At 39.1% G+C, this 23,119-nt stretch overlaps 1 protein-coding gene across 1 annotated transcript in view; it reads left to right on the top strand.

Moving 5' to 3' along the window:
- The window catches only part of LOC149297863 (transcription factor 7-like), a 68,636-nt gene that overhangs the window by 28,328 nt on the left and 17,189 nt on the right, over window positions 1-23,119 (top strand). The window contains exons 4-6 of the mRNA XM_089488028.1: window positions 8,318-8,450; window positions 11,410-11,500; window positions 14,292-14,378. Coding sequence (XP_089344154.1) covers window positions 8,318-8,450; window positions 11,410-11,500; window positions 14,292-14,378 — 311 coding nt within the window. The remainder of the gene's footprint in view (window positions 1-8,317; window positions 8,451-11,409; window positions 11,501-14,291; window positions 14,379-23,119) is intronic.

Below are 23,119 nucleotides of genomic sequence, written 5' to 3'. Positions count from 1 at the left end.
ATAATGTGTGTGGGGAAAAAAACACACAAAAATACTACTGCAAACTTTGATGATGGCTGGTGGTAAAATGTGTGCACTTCAGGACTTTCTGGTAGAGAACAAAATTCATGGTTCCATCAATTATGGCAAGTTGCCCAGATCCTGAAGCAGAAAAGCAGCCCCAGACCATCATACTGCCACCACCATGTTTTGATTGTTGGTATGCTCTTATTGTGGAATGCTGTGTTAGCTTCATGGAAAGAGTTTCACTTTTTATTCATCAGCCCAAAAGACATCATAATGTTTTTTTGGCAAATTTTGTTCAGCAGTCGTTTTTGCAGAATATCTTTCTTATTGTGGAATCGTGAACATTAACTTAACTGATGCAAGCGAGGCCTGCAATCCTTTACTTGTTAGTCTGGGTTCTTTTATGACCTCCTAGATGAGTCCCTTGATGTGCTCTTGGGATTTTGGTAGGGTGGCCGCTCCTGAGAAGGTTCCAAGTTTTCTCCATTTGTAGATAATAGCTCTCACTGTGGGTTCTCTTGAGTGCCAAGGCCAAAATAGCTTTATTATTTTTTTCCAGACTGATAGATGTCAATGACTTTTTCTCATCTGTTTTTGGATTTCTTTAGATTGCAGCATCACGTGTTGCTTTTGGGACCTTGCTCATTGTGTCTGTTACTTCTGTTCTGTGCTGTATCCATCATGCTTGGACGCATCACATGATGCTGCCTGACCTCGCATCCGCCAAGTGTTAAGAAGCCGGTAAAATTGTGCTCGTGATTTGACAGCCAGAACCATGAGTGGAAGAAAAAACTGGCAGCAAAGGGTTCTTCTTGTAGCATAGGCATTGTGTGCAAAATGTTTAGAAGCACAAGGTAATAATCTTTCTATAGTGTTAAGTCTTTTTGTTCCTCTTTAAGAAAAAAAGCATACTTTCCTTTTAAGCACCTCTCTTTACTGTCATACTTTTCGGTTAATTTTGTATTTAGTTTTATTTTTAGGAAAATCTTCAAAACTAATATTATTCCACTGACATGGAAATATCAAGTTTGAGACCCACAAAGACGATGTTGAGACCACACTGCAATATTTTATTTCCATGAGAAATGATGTGAGCAGAGAAGGAGTCAAAAATGTTAGTAAAGAAAAATACTGAACTATATTTCTCTATGTTTATGCAAATTTAAATGCATGAACATTTTTATCATATATTCATTTTATTATATGTAATTAAAGTTGCAATATACGTAAAAATAATTATTTTACATGAACTGTGCATACCTAAACAGTTAAATAAAAAACATCATACTCTAGATATAATAAATTAATTATGAGATAAGTTCATAGGATGACAAGAATATGGGTGAGATTTATAATTTCTGTCTGTTTAATAAAGTCTCCAATTAGTTGATGGCCGCACTTCACCAGAGCTTTGTGTTAATTTGGAATTTCGAGCATGGCCATACACAATACACACTGCAGGCCGAAACAGAGAACACTTAATTACAAGTGGCAAAGGTATTCGGGAAGGTTATTGCACAAATATGAATGACCTTTAATGTGAGTGTGCGGGTTTTCAATCTCTTTCATTTCGCTCTGTTTATTTCTGTCTACATGATTGGATAGACAGCGGGTAATGTAGTCAATTCTGCAGTCCTACCTAGTAATCTACAGACACTGAACATTGATTTTTTTCCCCCTTTGTTTTTTTTTTGTTTGTTTTTGTTACATGTGATGACATGAGCCAGGGACAGTCTTTTTTTCTTCTTTGTTTCTATAGTTAAACAAGATCAAATATTTTTTAATAAGCATATATCGGATCTTAAGGTGCTGCAAGTAGAGGCTCTTTTAGGGAAGTGGCTTCAGGAAGGAGTGGGGTTAGCCACACGTAGGGGCAGGGCTAGTGGGTGAGCATGGTCAAACACACTTTTCCCCTACCTGGAAAAAAAGAAATTGACCCGGGGATTAGTGCTTCACATCCACTGTCTTGGCTCTCTCCTCTCCAGTCTGTCCTAAATGCTGCTGCTTGACTTCTCTTACTTGCATGCCACTTTCTTCTGCTTCCCCACTATGTAAAATCCTGCACTGGCTCCCTATTGCTGTTAGAGATAAGTATAAAAACCTTGTAGTAACATATGAGGCCCTCCATAAAACTGCTCCCCAGTACATTTGTGGCCTGATTAAAAAAAAAACAAAAAAAAACACTCCCCTAGTCAATCTTTACGTTCTTCCCATGGGCTAAGGCTCTTTTCTTCAATTATTTTTATTATTATACTTTATTTATAAAGCGCCAACAGATTCCACAGCGCTGTACAAGATTACAATTTTACAGATAACGGCAGGTACAGTACAGCAATTGACATAAAGATACAAGAGGAATGAAGGGCCCTTTTCCCAGAGGAACTTACATTCTAGGTGGTTAAGGGTGAGGGTGAGGACTGCGTGGTAGTGAATGATGTTAATGTAGGGCGAGATAAGGGTTGTGAGAGGGAAGTTTTGATGATTACCTCAGTGGTAGGCTTCCCTGAAGGGACCGTTTGAAGGAGGGTAGAGTTGGTGAGAGTCGGACAGCACTGGGAAGAGGGTTGGTGCTGCGCGAGAGAAGATTTTACACATGCTGCCCCATACCTCTGGAACCTAATTCAGCTTTCACCCTCCTTCCCAACATTCAAGAAAAATCTAAAAACTCACTTCTTCAGAGAAGCACATCATCTTAGTTCCTAGAACTTCCCTGTCACTGATACAACCACCACACTATCTCTCACATTTCTCTGTTGCTTATGTTGGTCCTCACCCCATTACCTCAAGATTGTAAGCTTGCAAGCAGGGCCCTCTCCATGTAATGTATCGGTTTGTCTGTCAATTCTAGTCTTGTCATACTCCTTGAATATATGTATTGTAAGAAGCACTGTGTAAATTGTTGGTGCTATATAAATAAACAATACTACTACTACTACTAATAATAATAATAATAATAATAATAATAATAATATATGAATTATTCAATGGGGAAAAAAAATGTTAACATAAACCTTCTTTGTTTAATTACTGAAGGTTCTAGCTGATTTTCCATGTAAATTGTATGAACTGATATCCTGTACTCAATATACAATAGGTATCCACAAATGCCAGGGTTTTCATTTCTGATGTGCTCAGGAAAATTTCAACTAAAATTGTGTGTTTTCAGTAATCTGCAGAAAGCACATGCAAAGACCATTTTTGCTACTTTAATAATGAAAAAAAAAATGTGAACAGATACAGCATGAGTTGATGACACTGCCCCTGAACTTGCCACCTAGCCTCAATTGTCCTTCCATACAAAGTTCCTAGCAAGAATGATGAGGGCCCTGCTTATTAGTTTACATTCTAAAAAATAATTATATGGGTAATTGAAACTAGGAGGGGCGTGGAATAGACAGTGGAAGTTGCCTTTGATTTTTGTAATGATCACCTACATCTTTCTCTCAAGTTTAGTCTAAGAGGCTTTTCCGGTGCCAGTAAACTACAAGGCAGACAAAACCATACAGAAGGAAATGGTTTTACCTGTGAAATTATAGTTACTGTATAATAACAATCAGTTGACAATAAAGAATATATCAGTGGTGGAAATATCATTAAACTATGACTGCCAGAAATTAACATAGAATACACATAATGCTTTTGTATTAACTATGTATGTACACTCACTGGCCACTTTATTAAGTACACCTTACTAGTACCGGGTTGAACCCCCTTTTGCCTTCATAACTGCCTTCATTCTTTGTGGCATACTTTCTACAAGGTGTTGGAAGCATTCCTCAGAGTTGTTGGTCCATATGGACATGATGGCATCACGCAGCTGCACATCCATGATGCAAATCTTCCGTTCCACCACATCCCACAGGTGCTCTATTGGATTGAGATCTGGTCACTGAGGAGGCCATTGGAGTACAATGAACTCGTTGCCATGTTCAAGAAACCAGTTTCAGATGTTCTGAGCTTTGTGACATGGTGCATTATCCTGCTGGAACTAGCCATCAGAAGATGGGTACACTGTGTAAAGGGATATACATGGTCAGGAAAAATACTCAGGTAGGCTGTCGGGTTTAAACGATGCTCATTTGGTACTAAGGGGCCCAAAGTGTGCCAAGAAAAAGTCTCCCACACCATTAAACCACCAGCTTGAACCTTTGATACAAGGCAGGGTGGATCTATGCTTTCATGTTGTTCTCGGTTTGAACTTCTACAACTTCTACATGCCTAAATGCATTGAGTTGCTGCCATGTGATTGGCTTATTAGCTATTTGTGTTAACAAGCAATTGAACAGGTGTACATAATGAAGTGGCCAGCGAGTGTATATATAGTAGGTCCTAATTTTTCGTTTCGGACCAGATTGCTAAACAGAATACATTGAATATCTGTTTGTTTATGGAGATTTTTTTGTTTTCATCACTTGTCTCGGATTTAAAAATAATTTTCAAAATATCGTGCTGTTTTTATTTTATAAACATTATTTTTGCATTATATAATATTTTTGGGCAGCAGCATATTAGCAACTACTTGTCTGTGTTCTACAACGGCTATCTTAATCCAAACAACCGGAGGTTAGCTATGTCCCTTGTGTGGATAGCCTAACCAATTGCAAAGCTCCACACCTAGAAGGGGAAAAACTTCAGGTAGCCTACCATGAGAAAAGGGGGAGCTTCAGGTATCTTACCCTGGACATACAGTATTTATACTATCTTTGGTATCCTCTGCCATCTACTCATTCCATTGTCCCAAATTACCACGACATTGCATTGGTGTTGGCAAAATCAAGCATATTGTCTGTAATTATATATACTTGATAAAGACCTCATTGTGAGGTCGAAACGTTGTTGTCCGTTTCCTTCAATAAATCTGTCTGATGGAACCCTTGAGTGCCTGGAGCCTTTTTCTATTTTGTAATTATATATGAAGCATTTCAATAAAGGGCAATAATAGCAGTGAGACGGTCTGAACGAGTTGGTAGGAAGCATTAATGAGGTGCAAATAACTTTGTAGGAGCTATGAAATGTGTTAACACTCTTGGTGTACCAATTTACGTGTAACAGTGTGTAACAATTGAAAGTGTGGGTGGTAATGAAGAAAATACCACAATGGAAAATATAAAAAAAATGGGGAAAGTTATTGGCTAACCTCAAACGTTTCTGACCCATAAACCTGTGACATCCTACTTATCACAAACCACATCAAATTTGCTTCGCATTGCAACATAAAATATAGCCTTTCTTTAAAATGTGTGTGTGTGTGTGTGTGTGTTAAAATGTGGAAAGAAACAATGGGTTTCACGATTTCAAGTGTTTTGGGTTTTTTTAAGTTCCTAGAGGCTCAGTTGAATGTGCCTTAAAACCTGAGACTTGACTGTGGTCTTTGTTTCTAACGTCCTCAGCAAATGTTTTGAAGAAAACTAGTATGAACAGTAAATACAGGTTAAATATGTAGTGGAGTCCATAATAACTTTCCTTGCTAATTTAAGATGGTTTCAGCTGCAATGTACTTTTTTTTTTTTTTTTTTTTTTAGCATAGCTTTCAAACTATTGTACTATTTTTATTTTAGAACAGTTCTAGTTTTTTCCATAAGGTTTTCAGGCAGCAGCACATTAGCTAGCGGTTTGCAGTATGACAAGGAGTCGTCGTACGCATACTGCATGTAGTAAACAATAAAGAACGGTCATTCTACATCACCCAGCCTGAAACTCTGACTTTATTAGCATTGCCATAAAGAATTAGCTCGGTGTGGTGCTTGAGCAGGTAAAGTCATCCAAAATATCACGTGACTAGCAAGAATGACGGCCTCCAGATCTGCAGTTAAAGGAGGTTTATTGAAACAAAAGTAGATAAGGCCAAGTTTTTGTCACTGTGTGTCTACATGACTGTGTACAGCTCTGTAGTTTATGCTAAAGGAGAAAGAAATGTTCTTCATGGGACTTCCCGTTTTAGAAGAAAGGTGTATATATGAGCAATAAAGTATGAATTATGATCTTCAAAACATAATGTAATCAATGAAAGATCTGTTCGTGCGCACACGCCACTGTGTGGGTAGTCGATAAGTTGACTATATTCACAGATAATACAGTCAGTGACAGTGAATGATTCATGTCAAAACTAAAGGTGGGGGTTTTGCATATAGAGTTCATTTGTTATCTTCTGTCTCCGTCTTAACCTACATTAACCACAGCTGAAGTCTTGCTATCACAATATAATCATATATTTCTCATATTTTTAGATGATGTAGTACATAATGGAAGACGGATGAGAGTTCAGAGTTTTCCCATCAGAATGCCAGGGTTAAAGGGGAACTCACACCTTTTTCGTTGTTTTTCTGGGATGTGGATTATTTCAATTATCAGTATGGCACAAATAGGATTGTTTTCTACGTAGGCTATTGTTACTGGAGGAAGAAGAGCAGGGAAACATATATGAAGTTTTACACGTGTGTTCCTGTGTTCCCCGTGTGCAGTAAATAAGTTGGTCCCAACAGTTGTTGGTCACTTTTCTTAGCCAGACTGCAGAAACCAAGGCATGTTGCTAGCCTAAACTTCTAATCAAGGCACCATAAATAAACATACATAAGCAAATAAAAAAAGAACTCTGCTGCTTATCCAATGTTCAATCCAGAGCATAGGAAATAATATATTCACATATTTATACATTGGCACACATGATTTATGTGTATGTAAAATTTGGTGGCAGTAGTGCACCTAACTGCATTTGAGTATATTATTTCCTATTCTCTGGATTGTGTATTCTATGGATTGTTACTAATGCTATTTCTGAGACTTTTTGCAACAAACATTACATATATAGTCTATACAACCATAGGACAATAAGTAAAGTATATCAAAGCTTTGCGAGAGTTCCCTTAAATGATAACTGAGCCCAGGGGTTTACATATAAAAATGGGCTGCTAAAAAGTGTATATTGACTTTTTTTTTATGTGTAAACTGCATTTATATGGGTTTTAATATTTAGTGCACAAATTAGCACAAATCTATTATTATAACATTTGGTGAAAGTGACAGATCTGCCTGTCACTGCAACAGACTTGTACGCATTTACAAACGGCACATGAGACATTAGAATTAGATTATATGCTTGTTTATAGAGCAAAAAGTGCTTTAGTAAGAATGTAACTACTGAGCACAACACAAACATAGTTTTTTATATTAAAGGACGAACGTAAACATGCTGTATCCAAGTGTAAAAATGAAGATTGGGAATAATCTGGAATGTGACATTTTCCCTTCAATTTGCAGCTATGAACCACAGTGGGTTACTATCCTTTAAATAGCTAAATGTAAATTTTTTTTAGATTGCAAATTAAAAATATAGTAAGAACAAAAGAGCCAAAATATAAATACATTGAACAGATATGTACATCCTTTGTTAAAGTTCCATAGTTCTAAACTCTTGGGTAATTACTACTTTTCCCAAACTTGCAGGGACATGAATGAATAAAGCTTACTGTTTTAAACTTGAGTGCCTAAAATTGATCTGTTTTTTTAAAAAACATTTAGTTAATAAAAATTCCTAATCAGGTCCCCAGGAAAGTGTTGACTGACACACTATACCTGAATTAGGAGGAATTTTCTTACAAAAGAACTAGATTTGAGATTCTTCTCTCCTTCAACATCTGGTCTTACCCTGGATTCCTTTAATGTGGTTTCATATCATTTCAACATTTTCCCAGCAAAAATAAAGATGGCTTGTTTTTTAAATACTTTTGTTAATTAATAATTATTTAAAGGTAGTATTCCACCTACTATTTAACACTTTTGATACTCCTAGTATTCCTGAATCATGTTAGGCAGCACTCAAATTAAAAATAAAATGATATAACTCAGTGAATTGACGTGTTTATTCCACCATGTGGGATCTTTTTCAAGCCATCGTAATTATATCATGTAAAATTTTGCTTTGGTTATTTTCAGAGAATGATTCATTGTGTGACAGCAGAGCCTCCATAGCAAACTGTACCTGGCATAAGATGTCCTACTGAGTGGAGCGCTGGGATATGATATCATAAAGAATAATGTTCAATTTTTATTAAGAATTGTGATGTCTAATACTCCAGAATAGCTCAGAATCTTTACAAAGATCTTGCTTCCCTTTCTGCTGTACCACATTATTATACATTTTGTTTTTAAATAAATGATTATTTATTATTATACTCCAGTTCTTTGTTGGTGAATACCCGTAGTAGCATCAGATGATATGTACCTACCGCTGTGGACTCACTATTTAAAAAACTATTTTAGTATTTAACATTAAACCACAAAAAGAAATGCTGACATATTTTTTTTGTTGCAGTCCAGTAAAGTTCCTGTGGTTCAATCGTCTCATGGAGTCCACCCACTCTCACCTCTTATTCCATACAACAATGAAACCTTCAACCATGGTTCCCATTCACCACATCTTCCTGCAGACCTCAACCAGAAACAAGGTAGCATTCATTGTGTCATAACGTTACTAATAATTTTATTAATATCCAAAACATGTAAGCAAAAATATGCAAGCAGTAGCTTTCCAGCTGCTCTTGAACTACAGCTCTAGTGATGTTTGGACAGTCTGTGTCGAAATATTATAACAAATTACTTTCTGTCCAATTTGACCTTCCACAACACTAATATAGTAACCGGGCAAAAAAATTTAAATATGTAGGAATTAGAGCAAAAAGCAGGCTTTGATGAGTGAGAAACCAACATCATTCCACATGTGATGTTTCCTGAAACATCACATATATATATGTATGGCACTATACATTTACAGAAACTCAGAGACAGGAATAAAGAAGAACGTAAATGTTCTAGCTCTCTATATTTAAATTTCAAATGCAGGACAGGGAAGATGAATAATAACAAAACAAAAAAAAAAGTAAACTTCAGATAAGAACCATTCTCCCAATCTACCTCGCTTGACCTCTTCAAAATCCCACACCCAACTTTGGTTCGTGGGCTTGTCTTATGTTCTTGATAAAATTATGCCTGTCCCACACATGCTTAAATTGTCTATGTATTACCCTTTACCACTTACAGTGGTAGAAGCCATCACCATCATAGTGAAGAAAAAAACTTACATTAAATCTGAGTTGCTGTTCTCTAGTTTTGAACTATGCCCTCTTGTCCTAACATTTCTCCCCCTGTTAATTATACTTCCCTTCTGTTATTTGTTACATCCTTTTATGTGTTAGAAGGTTTCATAAACCCCTGCAAGCTACACATATTAAGTTCCATTAGTACATTTTCCTGTAAACCATATACCTATTTGGTCACCCTTGGTTAGGCTGTTTCCACATTGTCTATATCTTTCTGGAAATTTGTCTACTGTACACAATACTAATCTACTGCTTTACACTGAATTACACATCACTTTTAACCACATAGTTATTTCATAAGTGATGAACTGCTTACTCTTTCTCTGTTGTCTCTTTTAAGCAAGCTGTGACATGTCTACAAAAAATCTGCCTATGTGAATATGCATTCCATTGATGTTTATTCACCCTATTGTGAAAATATGTAATCCATTAAGCACTGTAAGCGCTAATAGACTGGAAAATTGTTAGGGGAGTAAGTGTAGTCTAAAATATGAATGAATGTGTTTTTGAAGCAGCTAACAAGACCTTATTATTCCACTATGGTGTCCAGAATATTATTTGTGGCAATGGATGCACATTATTTATTCCATGTCACAACCTCTCCATTTTTTTCCTTACTAAATCATCTAGAGCACATGAGCCTCCACCAAAGGGGTGCAGTATTTTAAAAATGGATTATCTAAACTTTGTTTGAGAATAGTTCCTATTTGGCACCTAAATCCAATCTCCCACTTTCCTCCTCAGTGTGTCTTTTCTTGGAGTTTAAATATGGGGCTACAATTCTATCATAGTATTTCAGAACCTACGAAAAGGATGTTTTTTTATGCTTAAGGACAGGTTTTTAGAAATGTTAGCCATCTTGTTTTCAAACATAATTCCCCCACCCCCCTCTCATTTTGTTTAACCAAACAAATTATGTATTGGGTTTTTTTAGGACAAGTATACCTTTTTTTTTATTTTTTAGAAACCTTACATATATATTTTTTTAGTTTATTTGTGTTGTGTACCTGCGCTCCCCTTTCGTGCCTTCTTCTCGAGAAAGGGGGAGACCCCCTTCTCCTCACAGCTGCCACTACAGCAACTGCCGTGGAGAGGAGGTGGACCTTCCTCCACCTCACAACCCCTCCAGCGGTAGCCAGTATGGAGAAGAGGGAGACCCTCCTCTACTTCACAACCGCCACAGAGAAGGGGAGACCCCCCTCCACCTCTCAGCCGTCTCCCCCGGAAAACAGCCGCGCAGGAGAGGGAGACCTCCCTCCCTGTGCCAGTCAGGTCCTGCTACTGAAAATTCTGTTCTCCTAGCTTTCCAACTCTGGGGCAACAGGGTTTTACAGTGGGAGATTACGCCACACACAAGATGGCCGCAGATCCTGACACTGGAAGTGATGTTTTTACCAATTTTGGCGCCAAACTGAATTCCATGTCCCTTCTTTATGGTTCCTATTGAAACGTTCGAGTTTCCTATGATCCTTGCCCTCTGATGGTCGCCTATGCATATAGTGCTAGTCATCAGTGCGCAGACCCTTGATCCTGACTCCTGGTATGCTGACCTTGACCACGTTACTGCTACCCTTGGGTTCTACCATTGGGGAAATTAAAGCATAAAGTACAATGCTGTATACCGTAATGTATGTTAACATTGACAAAAACCTGGTTTTATCTCTTTTTTTTGCACCATTAAACTTCCATTCAGACCTGGATACTGCTATTGTTGTCAGTCATGTGATATTTTGGGTGACTTTCCCTACTTCCCTGAGCTTATTCTTTATGGCAATGCTAATAAAATCCATTCATTCTTAGACTTTCATTAGTCAGAGTTTGCAAACACTATTGTATGCAAAACTAGAACTGGTATATTTTTGAAAATGTATTTTTAATCCAATACTAGTTAAAAAAAAAATGGTGTGAGCTCCCCCTTAAGATGCAGGGAGCAGAAATAGTAAATGTTTTATCCATAACCTTCAGTATACATCACCCTTTTTTGTGTGTACCACTTGGGACATTTATGAAAAGGTGTACTTAAGAACGACCGTTATTTCAAATCTTACTGCTTTTTGATAGAATATGAGTATTGGGCACGGATGGGAGGGGTGCTTGGCTTCTCTTGCTTGTGCCCAGCTCCACCCCCTCTCGGCCTTTATATATGAGACAGGAGGAGCAGACCTTTAGGTTAGGATGCCTGGAAGAGATGCTAGGTGTGTCCATAGGCCCATATACTGTGTCCATAAAGTCTATAATTTTTCTCTAGGGCATTCCTAGTCTGTACATCTTTATGCTATTGAGCTAAATATTATGTTGTTATTTACAGGTGGGCATCGGCCATCCCCATCATCAGATATTGCAGCATTTTACCCAATTCCTCCTGGCGGAGTTGGACAAATATCTCCGTCGATGGGATGGTGAGTACTGAAAACAATCCTGGAAGTTCTTGGAAGGGGGCATGGGTTGCACTAAATTAAATATTTTTGCGTCACTACCTAAAGCTTTTGTGTGTGTTTTCTACATATTACCAGGGCTTTGAGAGTAACAATGGCCGTGTCCAGCATTTATCTGATTACTGGATCTGTGTTACTCTTTTTTTCTCGATTACTTTACATTTATTTATATAGCACCAGCAAATTCCGTAGCGCTGTTACAACTGAGTCCTTAAAATATTTTCAAATCACAAACAATAACAAACGAGAGGAAAAGAGGGCCCTGCTCTTGCAAGCTTACAATCTAGTCTTTCTTGCTCGTCTGTTTTACTTGCAAGCTATTTTATCCCTAAACTACTTTTAATGATATTGTTAGATAAAAAAAGATTGCCCTGAGTGTATAATATTCGATAAAGTATGAATTACACACATGGACAGTTTAAGTGGTAACAAAGACTTTTAGGGCTCTGCTATTTACAGTGTCTTTTAAGCGTATTCGCAGAGAAATTGACGAGAGTATGCAAGAGAGTTGTGTTTCAGCTGCTGCGCTTCATTCAATATTAGGAAGAGCCAACCCCAGTGAATTTCTACTGCAGTGGTGCTCTATAATGTAAAGTTAAATCAGCAAGAGTTCTTCAAAGTCTCCTTAGACATTGAATTGTTCATTATGCATAGCCCATGCGACGAGTTCTGTTTGCAGCAAAAAAAAATTGTGTTGTTGGAAACTATCTACTCCAAACTTTTGGTGAAATTCTGTTACCATGCTCTATTAGTCTGCTGTAATGATGCAATTTCAATTGATAAGGTAAGCATCTGATACTTGATGTTGTCCTTTATCCCCTCCCCCATGTTAATTAATCATGAACATTTTAAACTTAACCCATCTAACACATCTGCTTGTAAAGAATATACAATTAGCAATGGACCATGGTTTATACATTTCACTATTTTTAAGCATTGTTTTTTATTTTGATGGGGTTGTTGTATATATCATGCTACAGATGAGTACCTGAGACGTCTGTCACACATTGATCTATAAAATCTGTGATGAATGGAGAGCAGAATGGTAGTGAAATACTGGTTCTGGAATGCTCCCATAACGCATACACATTATCCCCAGTTCGTCGATCTACATGACTCTTCCATCGGATTGTTACTTGATTTTACTAAAACCACCTAATCTTTATCCAACCTAAAAATTCAGGAACAAAGATATGCTGGATTTAGGTGATCCAAAGGCTAATGGGATTCAGTTGATGGGTGAGAATTATCTGCTGTGTAGAATATAAAGGTCTTCACAGACCAGATTTGCTTGCACAGTGATGGCTTTTCTTCACTTAATTTGACCAATTTGACTTCTTATCAGTATGGAATGCCATCACAAAGATTTTAATCAGGTACAACTGTCCTATTGGATCAGATTGAGCAGGTAGTGTACTTGGTCACTTATAGGAAAATTACAATGATTGAGTTTTACAAGCACTGCATGGAACTTGTCACTGTCGGTATGCCAAGTCGGTAGTATTGTGATGGAAATTTACAAAAGGTAGGGCTGAAAACATAAAAACACAACATTTGGTTTATTTTAAGGCCATGTCATGCATAAATCTTCCTGCACTGAAAGGAAGGACAACACACACGGATGGGGCAGCTTAGAAAATAAATATACTGTTGGAGTGGACCATGGTTTGCCACCACAGATGAGATAAGATACAGGGTTGACATAACCACTTAACTGCTTGTCACTGAAAGGGTAAAGGGGCAGTAAATTAGACAGTGCTCCACAGAAATTGTTATGCGATAGGATTTAAATATATCCGTTCTTGTCCAGGCTAGTGGCCCACTAGCACCATTAGCCTGAAAGAGATGGAGCCATTAGGAGAGTGGGAGCTCGTAATATATTTCTATTGAAGGAATAGAAATGTAAAAAAGTAATGTAAATGTTTCCTTTTAGTGGATTTCAAGAACAGATTTTAAGTACCAGAATGCTGCTTTATTTTATGGGATCCAACTCCAGTCTCAAAAAAAAATCAAAAAAATCAAATTAATTGGCATGCAAAGTTCTGCTGATATAAAGGCATAACGTGCCTTGATACTTTTTGTATTCTGATGGTTTGTCCCATGGAGTAACAAATCTCAGTGTTGGGTTAACATTATGTTTCTTTCCTGCTTTGGGGTGAGAATGTAGAACTTCAAAGGCTGGCTAATGTTCTTGATGTATTGTAGCAATTGGCTGTTTGTTGATGTGATTACAACATATGTGATGATCTTTTAAGAAGTGTAGGAGTGATTGCTGTCTGGCAATTTCTAAACATGAGGTTAGCTGTTCATTAAATTCTTGCCCATATGACTTTAGACGAAATTGACTTTGTCATGACAAACAAATTCTACTTACAAGACAAAAATATGTTAGTCGCATCGGGTTAGGGGCCATCCAGAAAAGACAACTTGTTCTGAGCCTGTAATTACTGGTTATCATATACTAAGCAGCGGGGCTGGTGGCACCAGCTAATTTAGGTTAAATTCTAAGCTTTTATTAAATGGAATTCCAACCATAGTTATTTAATCTCCCAAAAGTTTAATATACACAAATAGAAATAGCTGTTTTTGGTGTCTACTATTGTATCCTGGGAATAATGTATAATAATATATATATATATATATATATATATATATATATATATATATATATATATATATATATATATATATATATATATATAGCAAGACCCCATTCTCTTAAATGACTTTATGGATTATTTCTTCCCAACCACAGGCAAAACCAGGCTGTCTATCCCCTCTCATCTTGTGGGTTTAGACAGTCATATTCTTCAGCAATTTCTACTGGTGCTTCATATTCAAGGTAGGTATTGGACCTGTGAGACAGGGCAGAGGCTCCCTGTTCTCCTAGCTTTTCAGCTTGCGTGCATTTTTTTGTCAGGCGCTCAACATTTCTGCATCTTTAGATAAACAAGACTTTCCAGCTTTGCTAGTTGCATCCATGTCTTTATGTTTTTTTTTTACGTGTTTTTTGTGCGCGTAACTGCTATCACAGATACACCAGCTACTGGCATTCCCGTGCGGTCTTTTGTGCGCTGCATTTAAACCAGTTAACATTCCCTTTCCAGGCCAAAGACACTTTTTAAGTCAAACTGATGCAATCTCAAGATATTGCATATGTAATATATATTGTCCAATATCTTCCAATTTTAAATGTAACTGAAGTTTTTATGTCTGCTGGCAGAGATATAAGGCTTTTTAACACATCTCTCTCCAAAGTGCAAAATTATTAGAAATCTTCTTATCTTGTAGGCCATGCAAATAGAACATACTCATGATGTCAGGAAGCCATAACCAGGGTTTAGTTATTTATGTATTTGTCTTTTCTTCAATGTTATTTCCCCACATTTGGGTCTGATCTCCAATCCTTCCTGATTACTGTGATCAGTAAGCAGGTTGCTGAAGCCCTGCATTTCTGTTCACACAAAGTGTGATCAGTTCCAGGGGGGTTATCAGCAACTGTAGGGTTTCTGTTATTGTAAGAGATTTCTTTCTTTCGGCCTAATGGTTCTCAGTTCAAATGCTGTTTATACTGAGGTGAACTTATGCAGGTAAAAATTATTCTTTTAGTGTCACTTAAATGATCAATAACTTTTTTGAGCTTAAATGATAAAATGCAGTTGGTGACAATAAAAATAAAATGAGCTGTAAAAAGTACACCTTTGGAAAATATTTGTTTTTGGTCTTTATTGTGATTTACAACAAAACTAATCTCATTCACAGCAGAGCTATGTGTATATAAACTATATGGACATAAGTATTGGGACACACCTCTTAATTATTGAACTTGGGTGTTTCAATCAGGCACATCGCCACAGGTGTATAAAATCACGCACCCAGCTATGCAGTCTGCACTAACAAACATTTGTGAAAAAAGGGGTCGTCCTGATGAGTTCAGTGAATTCAAGCGTGATAGGATGCTATAAGTCAGTTTGTGAAATTGCGGCCATGCTCCATATTCCACGGACAACTGTATGTGTTATTATTGTAAAGTGGAATGGTTTAGGAACAGCAGCTACTCCGCCACGAAGTAGAAGACCATGTAAATTCACATGGAGTCACTGAGTGCTGAGGCGCATGATGCATAAAAGTCTCCATAGCTCCACAACTTGAAGAGTTCCAAACTTCCACTGGCATTTATATCAGCGCAAAAAATGTGCGGCGGGAGCTTCATGGAATGGGTTCCCATGATCGAGCAGCTGCATGCAAACCTCACATCACCAAGTGCAATGCCAAGCATTGAATAGAGTGATGTAAAGCAGATTCTGAGCAGTGGAAATGTGTTCTGTGATGAATCTCGCTTCTCTGGCAGTCTAATGGGTTTTTCAGGGTTTGGGTTAGACCCCTTACTTCCAGTGAAGGGAAATCTTAATGCTTCAGCGTATCAAGACGTTTGGACAATGCTATGCTTCCAACTTTGTGGAAACAGTTTGGGGAAGGTCCTTTTCTATTCAAGCATGACTGTGACCCAGTGTACAAAGCAAGGTACATAAAGACATGGTTCGATGAGTTTGGTGAAGAACTTGACTGACCCGCACAGAGCCCTGATCTCAACTCCATGGAACACCTTTGGGATGAACTGTAACAGAGATTGCGAGCCAGGTCTTTTATCCACTATAAGTGCCTGACATCACAAATGCTGTACTGGGTGAATGGGCCTCGTATTATAAATTTGTATTATTTGAGCCTGAGACTAGCTTAACGCACCGACATTTTTTCTTTTCCCTGTTTGCACATATTTGAGGTTGTTGGCTCCTCATCAGTCTGGTTGCAGCTTGCTGTCCAGGGGTTAATAGGGAGGAGGTTTAATTGCACCTCCCCCAACACATTAATAAGGTTTTGGTAGCAGTATAAACTGCTTTGTGTGCCCACTATGCAGGAGGTGAGAGTAGGTTCTCACCCTATTGAGAGTGTGCCTTGACGTGGCGGGTGAGCTTAATTATGCTTTGGCCAATTCATATAACCAAAACCTCTCATTTTATTATGTTTATACCGTATTTGCTCGATTATAAGACGAGGTTTTTTTCAGAGCAAATGCTCTGAAAAATACCCCTCGTCTTCTAATCGGGGTCGTCTTCTAATCAGACCTCAAATAGAGTCTGATTAGGAGACTAAGATCCAGATCCCCCGCACCGCTGCAGGGGACCTGGATCCTCCTGTCTCACCCCCCCCCCCATCATACACACTTACCGGTGCTTCCTGCTGTATTGCCGGGGCAGCGGGTTGACGTCTACGCGATCCGCGTAGACAACGTCCGCTGCAGCCGGAAGGAGGTGTGGCTAGCAGCGGGGGTTGTCTGCGTCCGTCGCGTAGACCTTCCCCGACTGTCAGAGATCTCTGATCTCTGACAGCCGGGGAAAGTATACGCGACGGACGCATACAAACCCCCGCTGCCAACTCCACCTCCTTCCGGCTGCAGCAGAAGGCGACGTCAACCCGCTGCCCCGGCTGGAAGCACCGGTAAGAGAGGGCTGAGAGGGGAGAGAGGGGAGAGAGGAGAGAGGAGAGGGGAGGGGAGGGGAGGGGGGGGAGAGAGTGTGTGTGTGTGTGTTAGTTAAATGGGGGCATAGGGCATTTCTGGAGTGGCGTTAAGGGGGCATTTAATAGAGCACTCTGCCTCCTGAAATGCCTTATACCTCCCTATATGCCACTCTGCCCCATAATATGCCTTTTAACCCCCTAAATGCCAGAGTGGCATATAGGGGTATAAGGCATTTCTGGAGGCAGAGTGCTCTATACAATGCCTTTTAACTCCCTTAATGCCACTCTGCCTCCTGAAATGCCTTATACCTCCCTATATGCCACTCTGCCCCATAATATGCATTTTAACCCCCTAAATGCCAGAATGGGATATAGGGGTATAAGGCATTTCTGGAGGCAGAGTGGCATATAGGGGGTCAAAAGGCATACCATGGGGCACAGTGGCATATAGAGGGTTAAAAGGCATATCATGGGCCACAGTGCCATATTGGTGTGGCAAGCCTGGGGGCAGATGTGCGTAACTGGGGGACAGGCTGGAAAATACAAGAAATAAAAACAAAAAAAATATTTTTCTCAATCATAGCTTTTATTAAAAAAAATAGTTTACATGAATTAACATTTACTGGTAAAACTTTTTTCCTTTAGGGTCGTCTTATATTCAGGCTTTTTCTTTTTTCCTAAGTTAATATTCAGATTTTGGGGGGTCGTCTTATAATCAGGGTCGTCTTATAATCGAGCAAATATGGTATATTTGTTGCCAACTTTATTAGGGTAAGACGCGCAGACAGTTTTTGTTTTTTTGTATACATTGTACAGCCAATACACTGTTTTTGCAGCATGCTTACACCTGTTTGGTAGGCCTCGTATTGTACATTTGTATTATTTGAGCCTGTGACTAGCTTAGCGCACCGACATTTTTTCTTTTCCCTGTTTAAACAAATTCCTACAGAAACACTCCAAAATCTTGTGGAAAGCCTTCCTAGAAGAGTGGAAGCTGTTATAGCTGCAAAGGGGGCAGCAACTATGTATTAATGTATTTAGAATGTCATCAAAGTTGGTGTAATGGTCAGGTGTCCCAATACTTTTGTATATTTGTATGTATGTATGTATATATATATGTATATGTGTGTGTGTACAAATATATACAAATTTTAAAGCATGCTATGATTACATGATTGCATTTGTGTCACTCCATGGCCCTTGATAACTGACCCACTCAATAGTTCCTGTACATTTGACACATCACTTTCAAGCTTACATGCGCTACTTCATTTATGAAACAGCAAGTGGCCTTGAGGACATTATCTAGTTGTGTACACAAGTGCCATAGTTAGAGGAAGTTTCTTTAAACTGTTCCAATGTTAAGTGCATTGTAATGTAAGATGATGCCAGACTTTAAAACTAAAACTACTATTAATGCTACAAACAGGAAAAGTAACCAAATATTTTTGCACATCATTAAAATATTTTTAAACATCAGTACAATGTAGTTTAATGATATAGACATTTGAAACCTGTGTATGCAACACTAGTTTTTAGTGGATTTTATTACGCTAATGCTAAGCAAACTGATGCAAAAATAGTGCAGAAACATAATTAAATGTAATAATCTTGTTTTGTTGGTAGTCTGTTACTCCTAATCCAACATTTCCCTAGGATCTCTGTTATGTCACTGCAGTCTTTATGTTTGAGTCTACATCATCCACCAGATTATTCCTGTTGACAGGGGGATCAACGTATATTGGAGTTTGATGGTCTAGTTTTTAGGTAAATGCCTTTTGTGTATTTATATTTGCTTTTAAGGGCTCAATGCTTTGCTACATTTTCTCCATTGAAGAGCAAAGTTTTTTTAGCCGTAGACTGTTGAGAGTTGGTGTTTCTCTCCATGTCTATTCTTATAGAGTAAAATACATAGCATTGAAATAATTTGGCAATTTACACATAGTAACTTCTAAACTTTTTCAATTACTCTTGTTACTAAATCAGAATGAATGATACACATGTATGGGGCTGGTAGTGATTTTGATTTGCAGGAATTCTGAAACCTAGGGAAATGTTTGTGAGATATTGGGACTTATCGTTAGGACCAGTTAATTGGAAAACGTGGTAATAAGATTAACTTTAAAATGTTGCATTTATAATTTTATTATGTAATAAATATTAATATGACTAAGCCAATGCTTATTTCTAGTCTTGTCCCAGGAACATCATAGACTACCCATAAACGATGCACAGTAAATGAGCCAGTCATTGTTTAATAGGGCCTAAAGTAATTGTTATTTTAGAAACAGTAGCGGCTTCATGTGAAATTGTCAAACAAATGCTACAAGCTATAGGTAGTTTTGGTAAATTAGTTATGCTAAAAGCTGCGATGTGACAAGCAGCCATTGTCGTCTATCTGCTTCAAGACTCACTCGAGGTTATAGTCAAGATAATATTTAAGTTACATAAAAGTACCCTTTGACTAATTGTACATTAAATGTAATTAGAGTTTTGTAGTCAAATTATATATATAATCTTATTTATTATTATTTTTTCCCTTTAACATGCTGCAGTGTTTCACTAATTATACATTACGGTATACACTACACATTTGTCATGCTTTTTTAGTTTATAGTATACAAACTAGATCTTTTGTGTATCTAAAGAATCATACATAGATGGATTTAGACGGGTATAATATGCCATCTAGTGTCTACTTTGACATAATTCACACGTGTAGACTGTTCCTTACAACTTAATCAATTTTAGGTGGTTTACATAAATATGACTATTTTCTGCACCAATCTGGGTATGTATAACACTACTATAGTTTGCACTAAATGTTTTTTTTGTATGAATGACTCTATTTTGGACGGGCAAATACAATATAATTTTAAAAATCCTCTAGACTGTATCCTTTTTGAGCATGTTAATTTTATATCTTATTGTTACGTACCTGGCTGCTGGTCCCTCGGGGTCCTCGGATCGGCAGCCGCCGCGGAGAAGAGGGAGACCCCCCGCCTCGTCACAGCAGCCTCAACCGCCGCGGAGAAGAGGGAGACCCCCCCGCCTCGGCACAGCAGCCTCAACCGCCGCGGAGAAGAGGGAGACCCCCCCGCCTCGGCACAGCAGCCAGCTGTAGCCGCCGCGGAGAAGGGGGAGACCCCCCGCCTCGGCACAGCAGCCTCAGCCACCTCGGAGAAGAGGGAGACCTCCCGCCTCCGCAAAACAGCTTCAACCACCGCGAGGACGGGGAAGACCCCGCACCTCTACGCGGCAGCCGCCTCCGCCTACTGGAGTCAGGTCCGGTCCTGCCGCGTGCACTCGATCTTCTGCACCTAGTGGTGACAGCCGGTACTACCGCTCCTTTAAAAAATTTGCGATCTCGCCAATCACAAGATGGCCACGGACCGGAAGTGAAGTAACGGACTTGTTGAAAATTGGCGGGAGACTCTATTTTGGCGCCAAATTGATCCTCCTATTTAAGGGACTCAGGAACCTTCCAGCTTTGCCTTCTGATGGTCGTACCTATCTTGATAGTGTCTATTCCTCAGTAAGCGTTCCTGTTTTGATTCCTGTTACCGACTCGGCTTGTTCCTGTTTTCCTGGCGTTTGACTCTGGCTTCCTTCACGACGATCCTGACCTCAGCTTATTCCACGAGGATCCTGACCTCGGCTTGTTTTTCGACCATTCTGCGCTGGTCACCTCTGATATCTGTCTATTGGACTTTGCCCGTGCTGTTCTACCTGACTACAGGTTCTATTGTACGCTGTGCGTGACACTTATGCACTCGTTTTTTTTCTCAATTTGAGTATTTCATAGCAAATGTTATATGTAAGATGCTGTATACATTTCTAGAACTTTATGAATTATAATAAAAAGCTGTGTTGTACATATAGGATTATAGCAGAATAATTTAATGATAAACACTTCACTGTCAGTGATTTACTGACAGTTTTAACAGAGTATTTTATTTATATGTATTTATTTTTCATATTAGATGCTTTAATATTTCTTTCATCATTGGTGATGCTGTTTGAGGTATTAAACGGTTCCTTTTACTGTTATTTATTCAGGCCTCATGTACAGGCTATAGCATCATTTTTTTAGGTTCCAGCTCCCCAGAGCCCCCTTGTGTGATGCAGTCAAGACTACTCGTTGAAGTTAGTGGGTGGTCTCACTGATGTTGGTAGTGATTCCTGGGGGAAATGGGTGGGAGTGGGGCGTGTTCACACTCGTGCGACCTAGAGGTTTCGGGTGTCAAACGGGAGAAGCGGCGCTTCTCCCAGAGTCTCCCGGCAAGACCTGGAGAGTTCCAGGTATGAGCATGGCCTATACCAGGGGCGTCCAACATGCGGCCCGCGGGACCTCGAGGTGCGGCCCGCGTGAGATCGGCAGCCAGGATCACAAGAGCCCTGCTGCTTACTTGTGGGAGGGGCTATTCTCTGCTCCAGTCCTGCCTCCTCTGTGGGGAGAACGAGGGAGGCCGCGCCCCCTGCTGCACATCGGCATTGAGAGAGCTGTAGTGCTGGTAAGGGGGTGGGGGAGGTTGTGTGAATGAGTATGTCTGATTGAGGGAATTAATCTGTGAATGAATGAATTTGTGTGTGTGTGATAGCATGGATGTGTAAGTGCTGGAAACTAGGCATGATGGGACTGTGATTGCTGTTAGCAATCACACGCCTATCATGCCAAGTCAGCCAGTACATGCTGAAACCTAGCTAGCTGCCCCCTTGTGTATTGATGCTGCCAGCAGTATGGGGTCTGCACTTGCAGCCACCCTGTACCAGCATGTACTGGCTGACTTGGGATGATAGGAGTGTGATTGCTAACAGCAATCTGCTAACAGCAATCACAGTCCCATCATGCCTAGGTTCCAGCATTTACTGGTTGCCTGGGTATAAAAAGAATGTGTTTGCAGTTAGCAATCACACTCCTATCATGCCAAGTCATATTGTTGATTTTTTTTTTGTCCAATTGTGGTGTGTTACTTTTAATAAAAGCGTGGTTACACACTAAAATTGGACAAAAAATACAATGCCCAGCCAACCAGTACATGCTGGAATCTGGGAATGCCTGAGATTGCTGTTAACAATCATGATATATAATTTTTTTGTACAATTTTGGTGTGTGACTTACTTTTATTAAGTGTGTGGGGGGACACTTTCAGTTTCGGCTAACTGAACCCTGAATTTTTGGTTTTGGTCCAGATTTTCATTTTAGTGCATCGCTAAAATAAATAGAACTATTTTATTTTTACTTATCCAGAATCCTGAATTTGTAGTCACAAAACTTTCCAGGCCCAGAAATCAGTGAGAGGAAAAGTAAAGGTTTTGTGTCATTTACTTTATTTTAATATGCATATTTTATTAACCCCTTGATGACAATTGCCGGTCCGGGCACGTCACGGAAAAACATGTCGTTAACGACAAATGACGTGCCAGGACCGTCATTTGTTAAAACGGGTAAAAAAAATCGATCCGTGATTTATTTATTTTTTATTTTTTTTACCCAAACGGCGTTGCTGTAATGCCTCGACCTCGAGGCATTCAGCAACGCCATGATCGGAATCAGGGGCCATGTCTGGCCCCTCCCCGGGGCGTCAACATCCGCCATACAATGTATGGCGGCGGACGCCCGTTTTAAAAGCGTTTAGGAGGCGATCAACGATCACCTCCTAAACTTAAATGGTGTCGCTGGAATGCCTCGTTCAGGAGGCATCCAGCGACACCAAACACTTACCTCTTGATGGACTGTGACCGCTCCGGAGAGCGGTCACAGCCGCAGCTGCCGGTGATCTTCGCCATCAGCAAGATGGCGGCGGCCCGGGAAAAAAAATAATAATAAAAAAATGTCTCCTGACCCTCTGGAGAACTCTGGCTCCACTTGCAGGTTGAATACAGGTACTGCATTCAACCATGCAAGTCAATGGAGCCCAGCTTTCTAATCACAGTGTGATTAGAAAAAACTAAATTAAAAATAAAATAAAATTAATAATCATTAGAAAAAAAATAGTAAAAAACCAGTAAAATTTAAAAATAATTTCCCTCTGATGTCACTATCAGGGGAACCTTCAAGTT

The sequence above is a fragment of the Sceloporus occidentalis genome, unplaced genomic scaffold, assembly GCF_023333645.1.
Source record: "Sceloporus occidentalis isolate IW3139 unplaced genomic scaffold, rSceOcc1.0.p SCAF_36, whole genome shotgun sequence".
Classification (NCBI taxonomy): domain Eukaryota; kingdom Metazoa; phylum Chordata; class Lepidosauria; order Squamata; family Phrynosomatidae; genus Sceloporus; species Sceloporus occidentalis.
This window is presented reverse-complemented; position numbering and strand designations above follow the sequence as displayed.